Source organism: Aedes aegypti, chromosome 3 (assembly GCF_002204515.2).
Source record: "Aedes aegypti strain LVP_AGWG chromosome 3, AaegL5.0 Primary Assembly, whole genome shotgun sequence".
Lineage (NCBI taxonomy): Eukaryota > Metazoa > Arthropoda > Insecta > Diptera > Culicidae > Aedes > Aedes aegypti.
This window is the reverse complement of record NC_035109.1, coordinates 38897249-38915465: the sequence shown is the minus strand read 5'-3', so window position 1 is coordinate 38915465 and position 18217 is coordinate 38897249. Positions and strand designations below refer to the sequence as shown.

Here is an 18217-nt window from a genome sequence, read left to right as displayed (position 1 = left end):
TGCTGGTGTAAGAAAACGGCAATGTGATGCCTCCAGTTGATGAATCATGATTGTCTTTTAATAAAAAAATACAACTTTTGCAATTTGCGGATGTTTTGTGGGGTATTCTGACGGAAATGATTTTTTTCACTAGTGAAATTGAATTTGAGTGTCAGTAGTGGATGAGAATTAGTGTAGCAAAAGTAATTGAAAAACTGAATGCACGTTCTACCAGATTCGTGCATGTATTGTCAAACAAACCTTCACACAAAGAAGAATTCAACGATGACGGAGCCTACTGAGGATCGGCGTTGTTGACTGTATATTGATATATGCAGACACTGGTTAAAACTACACAGAATGAGGCAACCAATGCTAAACTGGCTGACTGGGAGAAAATTCTGAGTAAGTCGCACTCATTCTGTGAGTTGCCGACGTTTTGGCCTTCGGCTGTCCGGGATCGATGGAAACGGAACTAACAATGATATCCCGCGTGGCAGCAAACAGTTGGCCGTTGGTAAGATGAGGAGTTTTCTGAGATGTTTTCTAGCGAAAAGCCGGAAGATGGTCGCAAATGCGAAAGTTTTTTCCCCATTTGCTTCCGCTTCGGCTATTCAAATGAAAAAATCTCTGAAAATCTTAAAAATTGGAATGTTTTTTTTATGTTTTCAGGAGCAAAACAAAAATGGAAACGAATTCCGCATTCCAAGCGTTCCTCCTCTGTGTGCAATTCACTCATTCAGTTTTGTTTGCCACCGTTTGCACAAAACTGTGTACAGCCCCTTTGCACAGAATCTGTGCTGCACGAAAAGAGGCCAATTTTGTGCGCTCGGCACTCATTTTTGAGCGGAGCAAGTTTAACGTGATTGTTGCATGCCCGCATGAAGATGATCGAAATGAACATTTTCCTGTTCTTCGCGAAGAGCAGGCAGCGTGGATCGTACCGTTCACATTATCGAGCGATGGAAAATCACCCGATGATAGCGTCGGGAGAAACAGCGATCCGAAAATGAAACACGAACGAATGAAGCGCCCGAACGGTTGTTTGTGTTTATTCGCAGATTCTGTTTTGATGCCTACGAAAATTCATCGTGCCTCGCGTTTCCGATCGTTGTTCAGCAACATTGATATAAAGCACTCGAAAATACATAATTTTTATGCTTTAAATCACAAATTAAAATTAATGCACTTTGATTTCCTCGGCAATCACTTTTTATTATGGGAACAGGTTGCCAGAATACCATATTAAATTGCGGTGTATTTTTTATTCACGATTTAAATTCACAGAAAAAAACGAACTTGACTAATTAATTTATTGGAATTAGGCAACAAAGCATGCATTGGTACCAATTGAGCCTTTTAATACTTTCTTATTTGAAGATTGCAGTGCATAATCTTCAATATACTGAGAAACATACAAAAAATACGTCTTTTAATAGTTGAACTATATTGGCAACACTCCTGTTGTTTTACACACTGAGAACAGCGTTGCGGTTGAAAATACTATATCAGAGGGTTAAATTAAATACACAATGCCACTTGATTTGTGCAGACTAAATTCGCATTTATTTAAATATTTTGTGCATTCAATTTTACCATGGCATCATTTGTATAGTAAAAATTACTATATCATGGTTAAAAACTTGCATCAGACCAGAATGGAACCGAGGATCTGGCGATTGACAAGCGGCTATCGACGCGGTTGGATTGAGAGGGAACAAAACGCAAATAAAAAGCGTTCATGATAGCTCAATCGTGGTTGGAATAGTAAATTTAAAAACACGTTCATGGTTCTCATTACTGCGACGCTTGTTTCAGTGCACAGCCGTAAACCACGATTCATAATTAAAAACAAGTAGTAATTGCATTGCCGATAAAAGAACAAGTGCCTCGTGACTTTGATGAGGAAAAATAGATGATTTAGAGAACAAAATAGTGTTTTGTGCATAATATATTAATAATATAATAATTTCTAAATAAAGAGTGCTCAAGTGCAGTTCAGGTGTATCCTGCTAATTGTTGTGCTTCATTGTTCTGTATAATTGTGTTCTTCAAAGTTCAGCTGCTTAGGCTGCCGACAATACGTAAGTTCCCCTATTGATCATTTTTGTGAGTTTTTCTTAAATTTTTTATTTCACAATACAAATGTTACAAATTTTATATTTTTGAAACAAGTACTGGCACCCACCGCTCCTAACTATATACTTTATTTTGTTTTTCGAAAGATTTAAACATGTTTAAATCATTTTTCAAATGATTTTTTGATTCAGCTGATATAGGGTAACATTGATCACCCAAGTAAACAACGTTTGTTAATATTGGAAATGTCGTTACTTACTAAAATCATGGCCCCTGAAGCCAAATATGAAGACCAATATAAGCCGAATATGAAGTCATTTGCTTTTTTAATTACCGTAAAATCGAGTGAAATTGATCAGTAGGGTGAAATTAATCACCGTGTCACACGGTTTTATTTCTCCTTAATGGAGCACAAATATCTATGTATCATACAGTGAATGAACGTTGTTTGTTGTAACTATTGTCAAATTGTGTGTTGTTAAGTTATTTACGTTAAATAAGGCTTATTTCTATGAAAAATAATGAAAAATTTCAAAATCATGTACAGTGCAGTATTGACAAACATCCATAAACTTCTAGTTATAAACAAGGATTTGAAGATGGTGTAAACCTGAAAGATTGTGAGGATACCTGAGATATATCCCCAAACCAAATTTCATCACCAAAATTCGTACCAATTTGCTCATTTGGTTGAAATAATTAAATTTCTGTTAGATATCGCGGAATTCCTTAGGAAATTGCATACATTTAGGCGTTTTCCGTGTAATTCATGAAGTTTAACTATTCATTATTTCTATAAATATTTTATTGTTAAAAATTTTGCAAGCATATTCTGACTCAGGGAGCTCAAATTTATTATGTAGAGTTGTTTTGAATACTAACAAAAATCGCATTGACAAGTGATCAATTTCACCCCGAAATGAATTCCCCAGATTTATTATTTTAGAGATATTTCTCTGCACTAAAGTTACATTTGTTAGAAAATTTCAGTACATGAGCCAATGAGGCTCACCTTTGTACTTGTTTTCCTGCATTGAATTGTTTGACATTGTCAACATTAGAGAAAACAGACAAAAAAAACCGTGAAAAATGATCAATTTCACCCGAAATTACGGTATTTCAAAATTCAAACCTTGAACCGCGGAATACGCCTAAAAGTAGGCAATTTCCTTGGGAAATTCTACATTCTTAATAGCAATTAATTAATGTTGCCTAATTGAACAAACTTAAAAAAAATTGACAACGGAATCGTTTTCGGCGATGCCAAATTTAGTAACAACCGCATTTTTCTTGATCACATCGTCTGCAGAATTCATGTGAGATATGAATTTTCAGTAGCGTCAGTGAAAATGATAGAAATCATTATTTCAAAAAGTGGACAAATTTATGCATGAACCAAACGCAATTTTGTCAAAAACCTTTATTTTCATTAGCTTATGAATATACGAAAGAGAGACACCATTCATGATTCGTAAATGTTTCATCAATAAATCTTTATTTGAAGATGAGTCATCCCGATCAATGTTACCCCGCTGATCAATGTTGCTCCGGATTACGGTACCAGTAGATTGGACTATGGAATAAAACGTACATTTTTACGATCAAAACGACATGCGCTATTTTTGGTGGATAGATCGCCTCTAGTTTAGTCGATTTGCCAAATTTCAGCTTTTTATTTTATCAAAAAGTCATATAAATAATTATATGACTAACGCAAAAAAAAAATGCTCCCTTACAGTAGTTGCCGTTGTGTTCCAGTAGTGGATCAACGGATGGAAGCACTTTTTAAAATGGATTTAAAATGTATAGAAATGAATAAAAGTCCCAGAGATGATCTTTATGCTTCAATCGAAAGATATTAGTTGCTGTTCCGAGGGAAAAAATGTTAAACCTTCATAAAAATTAACTATTTTGTTTAAAATCCCTTGTAACATTTCCAAACGTCTACTACTGGAGCACTAGCGCAACTACTGGAACACGTGTACCAATAGTGGCTCAAGCGATTTTATGCCTAAAACATAATTTTATTTCTCTTCTCATATTTTTTCCATATGGTAGAAGTTGAAATCTTTCTGTTGACGCCTAAAGATCTCTGTTAAGACTTTTCGTTATTATGTTATGAATTTTATAGCTTGGGTAGTCTACTAATGGCACCGGCACCCTATATTGAAAGTTAAATTTGCAAATGTTGAATGTTTTATATTGTTAAAATAAATACTGACACCCATGGCTCGTGACTCTACACTGTATTTTATTTCATTCAAGTACCAATTCATTCAGTACCAAAGTGGCCTCTAATATGGCATCCACTCGTAGAGGGGTGATTCATTAAATGAACGCATTTCATAATGTGTTTTTTGTAATTTATTAGTTTTTGAACGCAAACACATAGTTATTGCTGTGATTTGTGTTGTAAAACACCACTCACTACCGAATCACTTCTTCTTCACCCACCGTGTTCTTGATTGTTGGCTCTGCTGTGCCCGTTCTAAAACTCTCTTTTAATTGTATTTCTACACAACGTGACAATTCAAAAATTTTATGCGATACTTGGAACACTTTGATTTTTCTAGCACCGAGCATTACCTTACGATTAACTTCTCAGAGACTAGGGTAAGTGTACCAGTTTTGGCCACCCTAAGGAAAAATATTGTTTATTTATAAATCAAAAGACCTTTGGTTACTGTCTGGACATTAAACGAAAGCTTTCAATCCATGCTCAGCAGGGAAAATATAAAAACTAATCAGAAACTTTGTTTTTGTATTAAAAATGGTGGTGGCGAATACTGGACCACTTGCACCAGTATTCGCCACGATTTTAATTTCGGTTCCTGAATTCGCCACTTACGTTGATTTCTTATGGAGGGTGGCGAATTCAGGAACAGGTGGCGAAAAATAGGTGCAAAGGAGCTAAAAGTTTAAGGAAAATGATTTTTTTCTATTATTTTCTGAGAAAATTTTGCGGTTTCCAAGAATGTTTCCGTATCATCTCAAAGCAATTTAGCAAACACTAAACAATTGGCAACCATATATGAAGTAAAACGGTATAAAATCTGGGGTGGCGAATAACTGGTACATGGCGAATACCGGTACACCTTCCCTATTCAAGAAATTGTTTTAGTTGTTTTTCGTATACCTTTTGCCATTTATCTGAAAATTTATATCCAAAAATTCAGACAATGGATCATTTAAATAACCAAAACGGCCGCTATGGAAAGCATAGATAACACCACCGTAGCCTTGTGTGTTTGACAGAACAGCAAAGCTGTCACAATGTTAAATCCCACATACAGTGGAGCCTTTGTTTTGGTGCGGTGAGTACTGACAAAAACAACCTTCAATGATCCATTTCTATAGGGTTCCAGATGTATAGTTGTAAAAATGTATAAGAATTATCAAAAGTATATATTACATGAACAATGTCTTTGGGTGAAAAACGGGGTAACTTTGATAACGCAGATAATTTTGATAATAGGGGACTCACAACGTTCTAAACGAAATAACTTAATTTCTATTTATCAGTTAAGCACAACGAATGCAGAAGTAAAGAGTGTTCTGTTTCTGTTCGGGATGAACCAGTGCGAGTAAAGAGTGTTAGTATGACACTTCACGTCAGAACCATTTCTTGATATTCGATTATTACAAATTGATGAAATTTTAGCATTTTTGAAACCCTTACAAACAATCCGTTTTACGATCATTATTTGATGGAATTTTAAAGAGTTCGTCGCTTACCCCTGACAGCCTAGTTATAGTAGAACATGAATTCGGTCTCAAATCTCTTAGCGATAATCATTTATACAAACTGGGGCCATTTTTGTAGTCGAAGTCAGAATTGTTCATATAATGTTAAACGCCTAGAAGTATGTAATACCCTATTTGCTCTAAGTAACTCATTTGGTTGTGTTCGAAAAATACTTTATACTCCAAAACGTTAAAATCGGCATCTTTTAACAAGTATTCTTGTATACCAATTCATAAAGACTTGTAATGATGTTTGTCATGCATGTTTGAACATAAAACACTTTTGTAGGTTTTTTCTATAAATGCTGTTATTTTATGATCCTCGTTCACTATTATCATTCTCCAATAAAGTTTCAACTGCCATGATGCCAAACAGTAGTTTGGTGGTCGATTCTCATGTGTTTACATACCCATTATCTAAGTTACCCCAAAACCGAAAATAAGCATTCAATTACATGAAGAATTATAAGTCCATTCAAAATTAATCGTTAAGCAATCTTTCAACTGCAATCGATAACTGAGATACGAGTACCTATTTTTAAAATATAAATTAAAAATCTTCTAAACAGAGTGCACAAATATTCAGATTTTCTTCCAAAAAACTATCAAAGTTACCCTGTTTTACGGTATGTGTTCAAACGGAAATATGAGACATATCAGGTGAAGAAATACAAAAAATATATTCAAAAAATGGGCTTTTTCGCAAACTGTTTAGCTAGCTAACACCATTTTGAGAAAACCGAAAGGACCACCCTTTAGTTTTAGCATATATTAGCGATCAGTGACATAGAATTGGAATTCTAATGATGTGTGCCGATGGCGACCTGGTTTCAGCGAGAATGGCTCAAGTAGCTATTCTTTTATTAACTGGGGGCCCAGATAGCCGTAGCGATAAACGTGCAGCTATCCACCAAAGCCAAGCTGAGGGTCGTAAGTTCTAATCCCACTGGTTGAGGATCTTTTCGTAAAAGAAATTTTCGTATCTTCCGCACTATATACATACCATCCACAAATGGTCTACCGGCATAGAAAGCTCTCAGTTAATAAGCTTAGACGCAAACTCTGTCCCAGAACGCCAAAAAGAAGAAGAAATTATTAACTATTAAATATCAGGTTGAGAATTACTGCTCTATACCATGGAGCTATGATAGAGTTGCGGTGTAATAGACAACGTTAATAGCGGGCGTTGGTTTTTTTTCTATCCACGATAAGTTATAGGCAATTAAAATTATTTGAAGACATATTACAGAATTAAAATTGAAAAGAAATCATTTCAACTTCACAACTATTCGAATCTATTTTGCTGTGAAACAAGTGCGAACTATTTGTCCAGTGATGCGATAGACATCTCACTGCTCTCAGCATTTTGTCTTTAGTAATCATAGAAGAAACGGTATTCTCCATCGAGAACACTTATATTATTATTTAAACCAATAGACTGTACCATTAACAGTCTAATTTCCCATTTTCTACTTTGGTGCTCCAATGTAAATGGTACAATGAATATGAAGAAGAAAGTCATTACCACCAAACCAACCGTCGATACGAGCACTCGGCAAGTTCACAGCAGACAGTAAGTAAATGTGCAAAATTTTATTGCTGTAGCCGCAATCGTAAAATTTCTATCACGATTCTGATTCCATTCTACTGTGGCACACCAGAATCAAACCGCATCGCGAAACCATAATTACCAGATTTTTATGGATTTAGAAACAAAAATTTAGAACCCCCAGAAATGGATCTCTAATGTTATGCTTCATTGTTGGCATTACTGGAGAAGATAATTGCAGACAAAGATCTTATATTGACTTCAATGAATTGAAAAGCTAGTTCGGTCTAGAAAACGAGTTGTGCAAAATATGTGCAAATTTCAACATATTATACATTTAGAGATATTTCTGGCAGAAACTTTGAGGAAATAAGACAATGAAATAAACTCATTAGAAGTAGATATTTAAGAAAAAACTACTAAATGAACTTTGACACTTCACTTTTGCAAAACAAAAAAAATACAAAAAACCACTAGTAAAGCGAACAAATACCGTGAAATACCTTTAAACTGTAATATGTTGCTTATCTTGACAGATTTCGTCTGCGACTTACAGACTTCTTCAGTGTCGAGTGCTCGACACCAATTGTCCGTTAGATACTCTAACGAAGAATCTTATTTTTTCATTATAGAATCCTGTAAAATCATTATGTTTTCAGAGATTCATTCTTTGAATTTGATAAAAAAAAAATATGTAGATGTAATAAGTTTCCTAATGATAATGGCAAGAATTACTTGTGAATACCAGTCTCACGTCACTCGCGGTGACAGCAAGTCGTCTCGACTCACACGTCGCGCAGAATAAGCACAATTTAACAGCACTGGTTAATGAGGCAATTGATCATATCAAATAGTACGGTCAAACTGTTCAAACACTGAAAATCAATATTTTTTTATTCAAACCACGTGTTCAATAAGCGGTTTGTAATGAGAATAAAATGAATGGTAAAATGTTTGATTTGACAGCAGCTACTTAAGGTGAAGAGTCATTAAGTCATTAGCTGGTGGTGACCAATCGATTAGGTTTTCAGCTCAAACGGGTGTTTGGTTCTCCAGATCCGTGCTCTTGAAAATTTGAAGTTTGGCTTCGATTCACCTTCACCTTAAATACTGCCCAGTCGCCATAATTGTCTCATTTGAATAGGAAAGATGGCTCTAATCTACGATTACACACAGAGTAGGTGTGCCCATTAATGTAATTGCAAAACTATTCGACCTCGATGAAAAAACCATCAACAATCCCACACTGGTTCAAATCTGTGTGGCAACTGTCAAAGCAAGCACCATCTCCCCAAATGGCTGTTAAGTTAGCGCCGCCATTAAAATGTCAATAATGTGAAATTGATATTGCTGCGAGAGAAATCCCTGGAGAAGGCTCGCGTTTCCGCTGTATACGCAACAGTCCTCCAAACGAAAACCAACATTAGACAATTTACAAAGGAAGAGGTATCACCGGTGCCAACATTACCATCGGGCACACTCTCGATAACGCGCAAATTGCGCCATAAAACTTGATTTATCAATGCGCGACGAGAATAAATTTGGATGAAAAATCATTACGTTTACACTAGAATAGATCCTGCTTCTCAGATTAGTATTTTATGAACACTTCCTTAGTTATTAAATGCTTTCATCTGTCAAAGTTGCCTTTTTTGCATCCATACAGCACAGCACATCAGCCATAACTGGATTTAAACACATTTTTTTTAATTTTTCCATTCTCAAGTACAAAATAATTTAACTAAAGTACAATTATTGACGAAATTATAAATGATTTATTTCAAAATATAAAAGACTTACGCAAGAAGTCTAAATGTATAACTTTGCTGATATGTAGTTCTATCAAGTAAAATTTCCAATGATTTATGTTACGCCACTTAATAATATTTAAGTAAATGAAAATGATGGACGTCTTCAAGTCGAGTCTAGTGCACGACACTGAAGACGGCCTTACAGTTGTGGTCGAAATACGCGTATCTGTCATTGTCAAAGGGTACAAACTCTAGTGGAATTATATAGTATAGTTCAAAATTCGGTTTTTCATTTATTTATAGGTATTCCCCTAAACAGCTCAAAGATTTATTGATATTATTATTTGTTTAAAAAATATTTTACTAATAGTCTTTTAAGGTAAAATTTTATTCACTAAATTGACAAATAGCATAGAAATTTCCTGTAGAAAGAGAGAGAAAATTGCTAACATTTAGTAATTTTATGACCACCCGTGCTTCTGAGTGAACACAAGAAAATTTCCAAATCCAAACACCTCCAGCATAAGCTTTACTATACATATAACAGCGAGACTAAAAAGACGTGTTGCCATTTACGTAACGCCTCATTTAACACTACGCGACAATCAATAATTATCACTCAGCAGGAAATATTTATGACTGATATCACGTTTTTGTCCCCTATGAAAAGCAACTGGTAGGAAATAAGTAGAGAAAAGTATTTAATAAGGCATACACTATGATTCAGTGTCTCACCTCGAATCCAAAGTCGCTGACATCTCCCTCGGAGCACATTTTTCTAGCTTAGATTCAATAAACGATGCAATGCAGACGAGATTGTTTAGTTCCGAATTGATGGACCAATTGATGTTTACGATACAAAACGCTAAACCGTTCACAGATGACTGAATGCGAAACGAATTAGTACCGATGCAGTAGGCGGCGCGGCGACGGCTGCCTCAGCAAGAAGCCAATCTAATCGACTGAGTCGGGGGTGTAGCCACTTTAATCAAGTTATCCATGGATGTAGATGTTGTTCATAGAATCTAGCCATCCATTGAAGCGAAGAATGACGTGAACAATAGGATTGTTTTTTTAGAAGCTAAACTTAAATAAATGATACATGTTGGATGCTTTGCACAAAGAAAATTTACGAGATCCCTTTATGTTTTTTTATACGACTTTAGTATTGAAATAAACATAGTAATATGTTTCATAAAGCTTGAAAAATGTACTCAATAGTATGGAAGCCTTACATTTTTTAGAAGCTATCATTAGTAGCTTTAGAGCTATATGGCTGTTGTTTTTCAATTATGACGTCTTACTAAATAAAGGGGCCCAGATATCCGTTGCGGTATATGCGCACCTATTCAGCAAGATCGAACTGAGGGTCGTGGGTTTTATTCCCACCGGTCCACTATTTTGGATTTTGTCGATTTCATGCGCTTTTTGAATAGCGCCCAAACCGTTGATTTTAGTGATATAGTTTTTTCGGAGAACTTTCTTGGTATATTGAAGCGCATCTTTTGCAAAAAGTTTTGTGATCAATCCACCTATCAGTGAGATAAAAAATCCATTTTTTTTCATAACATTTAAATAGACATATGGTTTCTTGGGCAATGTTGTAGAATTAGCAATTTGGTAAAACTTTGTCGAAGACACGAATTCTCTATCTCTTATACTTTTTGAGATATATACCGTTGTATATGAATGGTCCCTAAAAATCATGTTTTTTATCATATCTTTTTTCCAAGATTTTTAACATTTTTATGTTTTTTTACAAAGTTGTTTGTCATAAAACACCCGTGTTTTTGCTGAACATACCATCACGCTATCTTTTGAAGAAACAAAATTATACGAATTACTCTTTTCTCAAGGGGTATTTTAGCCCACTATAACTGCCTTCGGCGCAAAATGGCACAGACAACTCTTACATGAAAATACAGTATCTTCCTTTTCGGCAGTTGATAAAAACTTTTGTCTATAAGTGTATTTTCATGGGTTTTTACTATCAAACAAATAAGCCTTATTAAAACGTATTTCCTTTACTTTAAGATAAGAGCGATGTTCAGCAAAAACACGCGTTTTAAAATATCTAACAACTTAGTAGAAGACATTAAAAGTGTTAAAAATCTTGTACAAGAGTTATGAATGTTTTAACAAAATGTACACAAAATAGTATGAAAAAACTCTTTTAAAATATTTTCTTTTTTCATTACTTTTTACTAAGATTTTTTACACACGGGTTTATGCTGAACATCGCAAAGGAATTTGAAAAAAACGCTCTGAAAAATCTTTTGATAAGTTTCCCTCGATAATATTTAGAGCAAACGTCTGGAAATGTATAGTGAGAAATATTGAAAGTATTTTTGAAAAAAATCTGGGTTAAATCCTTAGAGCAATTCGTGACAGCAATGCAGGATGAGTTTTAGAAAAAAAAAACTCGGGAGAAGTAAAGTACAATGTCTAGATAAATTCCTTAAATAATCCCTAAAGAATGTATAGTTATATTACTGAATAAATCATGGATAGTATGACTTAAGTAATTCCTGCAATGATTCTTGAATAAAACTTTGGAAAAGTTTCAGAAAAAAAGGAATGCTTCTTTAAGAAATAAATTCATGTAGAAGTAATTGGAGAAACTTTAAAACAAAATCGTTGTCTATTTTGATCAATTTTACATTTAGTAGCATAACTGATATTTTTCTGAAACATTTGAAAGCTGAAGTGATCTCTGAAAAAATGCTGCAAGAATCCTGAAAGCAATTCTAAGGGAGTCCTTGGAGGGAATCTTACAAGAATTCATGGTAAAACTGTTGAAGAAATCCTTGAGTAATTTCTTGAAAGTATTTCTGAAGAAAATCAAAAAACAAAAATAAGTAGTATACTTCAGAGAATTCAACGAAGAATCGCTCAAAAAAATCCATTGTAAAATATTTGAAGGATTTTGAAAGATCATCGAAGAATATTTGAGGAAATTCTTGAAAAAACTATTGCCCAATACTTAAACAACTCGTTGAAGAAATCCCTGCAAAACTTTTATCGAACATACCTTTAAAAGTCCTGGAAGGATCAATAGATAATTTTCTGTAGTAAAAAGAATCTCCAGAGGAAAGTTTGGTGTAATACATGGAGAAAATCTTTTCATATGAAAAGTTTTTGGAGAAATTAAAAAAAAATCTGGAATAGCGCTGGAAGAAATCATGGAATAACCTATGAAGCATCTTTAGAATAATGTCTGTAGGGATCTCGGAAAACTGCTGAACGAATTCCAGGAGGAATATCTTAAAAAAATATTCTTATATTGTGACCTTTTTAGAATTCCAGTCAATAACTTCTTTGATATATTTGATACATTGATTATTGGAAAAACACTCCAAAAACCCTGAAATAGATACCTCTGGAAAAAGTTTCTCGACATTAATCGAGTGGAATTCTTGGAGAAATCTTTGGTGGATTTCTTGAATAATCTCCTGATCGAATACTTGGACAATTTCTTAAAGGAACTGCCGAAGGAAATCTTGGAGGAAGCTATTGAAAAGTTTCTGAAAAATCATCAAAGAATCCCTGCACGAAAATGAATGCTGTACGAAAAGGAACTATTAGAAGAATATCTGCAGGAATGATTGGGAGGATCTCTAGAGAAATTATTATAAAATTAGGGTTTATTCTACGTCTAGCGTAAGGAGAGAATTGTCGGTCTCGTATAGCGGAGTGACAATTTTCGACTCGAGTGAAGTGACTCTCCACTTGATTTAGGGGCCTATTTTGTAAATCGAGCGCAGATTCATGTGACTCGTTTACAGTCAATTTCGGTCAAAGTAAGCATGCATATTTCAGATGTCACTCGGCGACTCCCATAGTAATCCTGTCACATAGAGTGACAACTGTCTAAAAACTTCAGTGACAGAGCTCAGTCGAGCGAATATTTCGGTCGACAGTGACTCCAGTCGAGTTATTTTGATCGACTAGACTTACAAAATAAAGGGTCTATTTTGTAAATCGAGCAGATTCATGTGACTCGTCTGGTAGTCACTGTCGAACGAATTAAGCATAGGCAGCATCCATTTATTACGTAACGCTAAAATTGGAAATTTATGACCCCCTCCTCCCCCCCCCCCCTTCGTAACACTTTTTGTATGAAAAATTTTAATTTTTTGTATGAGTCGTAACGCTTGAGCCTACCCCCCCCCCTCCCCCTAGAGCGTTACGTATATGTGGATGCCGCCATACGTATTTCAGATGTCACCCGTCGATTGCCATACACGCTCGTTCAGATCTACTCAAAAGTGAGTAGAATTCGACTCACTTCGGAACAAAGTGGAACTGCTCACAAGTGAGTAACACCATCGTTACTCACTTTAGAGTGAAGTTGTCAAATGTCAATATTAGAGTAACACTTACTCACTTCGTTTAATCTGGAATTTGCGAAAGTGAGTAGATGTCACTCACTTTAGAAATAATATTTTTGGCAAATTATTTATTTTTATATTTATTAAATCAAAAGAAAAATATACAAAAAGCATAACATTTATTTTATTATCTCAAACATAAGTATATGGATAGTACATTATTACAGGTAAAAATTGTAGTATTTGTGTCGAAATTGTCGATGCTCTGGAATGTATCCCTGGATGTTGTAAATCTCTGGGGGACTGATGAAAGTAATGGAGGATGTAGTTTGACCGAACGAGTAGCCTTCCCGGTTAGACTGTAAAGAATTGATAATTAGTCCAATATAAAGTACGACGGTAAAACTTACTGTTTATATGTTTTTTCTTGTGGTTGTTCGATCAAAACCAGGATTTGGTCATTTTCACTCCGACCTCGCTTCACTTGATATCAGTAGGTGAATTCCGGCGAACAATTTCTTCAAAGAGAAGAAATTTTCTTCCATTACGCAGCAAGAAAAATTTCTTTCCTTCAAAGAAAATACGCGCCGGAATTCGCCTACAGGATTAATGATACCAGTAACAATTGCCCATATAATATATTATATACACAACTTGTATGATTCGTTTTCCGGCACTTGTTTAACAGCGATGTTTACTCCTAAACTTAGAAACCGAAATTTTCACAAGTCTTTGACGTTTACAAAGTGAGTCAAATATGTTTGTGTTTACTCAAAAGTGAGTAAGGTCTTTTTCTTTCATGATTGAGTAAAAAGTTACTCACTTTGATAAAATAAAGTTACTCACTTTTGACAGCTAACTTGAAACTTCAAAAGTGAGTCAAAGTTACTCTCTTTTGAGTAGATTTGAACGAGCGTGTAGTAATCCAGTCACATAAAGTGACAACAGTTAGGCCCCAAGCACAATGTGAACGGCAACGCGGTACAACGGCAAAACGGCATGCCCATCTTGATCTACACACTACTTATCAATGCCATGTAGACTGAATCCTTTTCAACATTGACTTGACAAGTAGAGTGTAGCTCAAGATGGGCTTGTCGTTTTGCCGTTATACCGCGCTGCCGCTCACATTGTGCTTGGGGCTTTACTGCCGAAAAACTCGACAGCCGTGTCGAGCGAGGTCGACAGTGACTCCAGTCGAGTTATTTTGGGCATCTAATTCTTCTGAAAGAGGTGCATTTTGCGAAAAAGGACCACGTGATTATTGAGTTGAAATCGAATTCAGGTTAACTTCTGCGTCCATGAGTCCAGGTAGGTAGGGGTAACGCGCCCTAACTAGAGATCAGGGAGCCGTGAGTTCGATTCTCACCGAGAAGACGTGTAACTTTTTCGCAAAACTTCACATCAATTTGCCCATTTTAATGGATCATTGAAGGTCGTTTTTGTCAGTGCTCACCGCATCAAAACAAAGGCGCCACTGTATATGGGATTTAACATTGTGACAGCATTGCTGTTCTGTCGAACACACAAGGCTACGGTGGCGCTATCTATGCTTTCCATAGCGGCCGTTTTGGTTATTTTAATGATCCATTCAATTGCAAAGTATATGTAATGTTTAGCTGTTCGGTAGCTTAGCTTAGACTGACTACACATATCAATGGTTGCTATTCCGTGATTGACCGAAGTCAGTGAAAATGCACAAAGAATTAACTAGAAGTTCGGCTGGGATTGGCCATTATCTTCTTCAGTGTGCATAATTCAGTGCCTCTATTTATACAGGGTCAATAACGGCGCCGGCCACGTTCTTGCAGTCAGGTGGGATTGGGGGAAGGAATGTTAGTGTGTAACCTTTGCTTTTTGGAGACCGTGCTTGCCTCTGCATCTCCACAAAGGTTACTGGGAGGGATGTTTGTTAATGGGGAGGATCGTTGGGTCATAGGATTCACTTTGATAAGCGATTAGACCATGATAAACAATGATTTGTGAGATATATACATGCTTATACGTAAATATAATATTTTCATTTGATATGAACAATTTCTATGTAGAGGAAAATTATGCCGACACTTGAGGTGACGAACCATTCAAAGTTTGTTGAACAAATACCTAAATGTAACATTCATACAGCTGTCAGGACGAAAGCATGTGTTATTATATTTTACTCATTTGAAAAGAAACAAAAAACTCGATTGGTTGGGACATCATAGAACACTCTTATTCTTATGCCGACACTTACAGTGGCGAACCATCCAAAGTTTGTTGTTGTACACTGAGCCAATTAATCCGATTATCCTTATCTGAAAAATCATATACCTGCTTCGGAACTCAGATTTGATAGGTTTTATTAATGTCCAATGATGACTATATGAAGATCCAATTGAGTTTAAATAATAACAATATGGAAGCAATTTGAATTCTACATAAAACTTATTGGACACCATTTTCCATTCTGTCATTACAAAATCATATACATGGTATCTGATTGTGTAATGTGAAAAACATCAGTTTTCTTTTAGCTACAAGATGGCGTGTCCACTGCAATTTGCTTGTTAATTTCCGTTTCTAGACGAATTGTTGGAAATTTTTCAAAGATCTTATCAAAGGTAAGCTGTAGAAATCAGTTATTTTCGATTATACTGCTATTTTCTTAATATATTTCAGAATATGGAACCTCCCTTCATGAGCCTTTGTCTTGGTCGTTGAAGAGATTTGCTTCAAATTCCATGCAACTATGAACCTTCGATGTTCTGCCTGACGTTATCGAAGTAAGTTATTTTATTAGTTAGTTAGTTTTGGACATTAAATTCAGGGAGATTTTTCATCATTTCAGAAATTGTTCACCAACTATGCTGCAACAAAATTCCCTCTGAATTGTTGAAACAGACATAGATGAATATCTTCAATATGTGCGAACACCCGGATAATGTAATGATTAAAGAATGGCGAAGTAGGTCTCTCTCAAATCAAGGAAATATATTTTATGAATTTCGCTCTTTTGTATTGAAGAAATGCTAAATAAACAATTTTAAATTTACTTGAACGATTTTATTATTTATGAATTTTTTTTTTGGATAATCAAATATAGCAAATGCCAATTGATAACTCATTCATTGTTATCAAAGAAACAATTACAATTTACTTTAGTTTCACACGAAAGTTATATGATTTTGTATATGACACCAGCTTAGATTGGATTTTTATACCCATAGGCTTTTTGTTTGAATGTTATATGATTTTCGTAATGAACTCTATCTGTATGAATTCTAAATAAGAGTTATATGAAAATCATTATGGAAAAAAGCTATATGTTTATTGTAATGATTCGAACATGAACAATTTTTGGAGTGTATACTCGTACACATATCTAGTTTCTAAAAGTGGCCAGATGCACTCGGGAATGTTTTTTAAATTTTTACTTTATAGAAGCCTTTCAAATTATCTTTTCTCTACCGGCTGCGCCATTGTAGTATGTAGCTTCGAAAACCATATTCGTAAACGCGTCTTTGCGAGCCAAGATTAGACCGATAACTGACAGTATAATTATTTCTTGGTTTTCATGCTGAAATTTCTCTAAGCCTGTTTATCTTAGTATGTTGCGTGAATAGATAATTCTATTACTCTTCATTAGTTCTTCAAACAAGGTAATTTTATTTTGTACAGCGTCTCCATAGCTTGTAATCATATTTGTTCGAACCAAGTGTTTTGAATGGTTTAAGGAACACGTACCCCAGACATTCGGAACATCAAAATATTTGCATAGTTTGCTGTAATAATGGAACTTATCTATTTGGTGATACATCTGTATCATAATAGCATCGGAAAATTTAGAAAGAATGGAGTTCTTTACGTATCTTTAGAACTCCAAAATATCATCTAGTCCGGTCTGTCTGAACACCGACCATTTTATTCTGAAAAATGATCCTTAGTTGATTCATAACTGTAGGTAAGATTTCATCGATTACATATTTTATTTTAATCAACAAGATGACGACCGTAATGTTCCAACAAGTAAGCCAAAATCCATAAGGTTGGTTGATTCATAACTGTGAGATGATTGTAGGCATACGATTTAGTGAGATGCACATTGCATTTCCACACTGTTCTCTCTTCCTCATCAAAATCAACAACTGCGCATGTTCAACAATTGCACACTTTTTTGTGAAATTACTCTTGAAGAACAGAAACTGTTCTGTACGTTTTAAGAATATTAGGAGATCATTAAAATCTGTTTAGATGCCTATTTGTTACAAACTACAGCTTAAAAAAACCCTTTAGTCTGAAATACAGACAATATGATAAGCTAGTTTACTCTAGATCAAGATACGCCAGATCGATAGATAAACAAAGTGATATCATAAACTACTTCGCCATGCATGTGTACTCACCGCTGATTCGTTCGATGTAGTCATCTTCGATATCACACGATATTGAACACTTACAAAAGCGAATTTCACCGATTTACTTTCTTCAACTATTGAACTTCAAACACGATTAAGCCGGGAGCCGATGACGATTGTTTCAATGTCAGCGCTAGGGTTACAACTAGGTAGTAGTAAAAAAACGCAACGCCCGAATTGTAAATAACGTAATTACCATAGTGGCGGTCGGTTGCTTGGAAACCGGCTTTGCGATTGTGGTAGTGATAGCGCGCGCTTGATTGAGTAATGCGATAGCTAATCAGTGTTTGTCAACTGCCGGGCTCTGACAGCCGGCTTTCAAAATCAGATGGTTGTCAGTCATGCAGTTAGAAAAAAATTGCGTATCGGAATTTCTTATTGAATTTT

At 35.2% G+C, this 18217-nt stretch overlaps 1 protein-coding gene across 2 annotated transcripts in view; it reads right to left on the bottom strand.

The window, feature by feature from the left end:
• Window positions 1–17989, bottom strand: part of LOC5580264 (nicotinamidase) — a 255502-nt gene extending 237513 nt beyond the window's left edge. The window contains exon 1 of one of the 2 annotated variants that reach the window (XM_021855789.1): window positions 17819–17989. In XM_021855789.1, the coding sequence (XP_021711481.1) occupies window positions 17819–17842 (24 nt within the window). In that variant the 5' untranslated portion in view covers window positions 17843–17989. Of the gene's footprint in view, window positions 1–9837; window positions 9998–17818 lie in introns of those variants that run through there. The other variant, XM_021855788.1, reaches the window with a different exon arrangement.
• Between the last annotated feature and the right edge of the window lie 228 nt (window positions 17990–18217).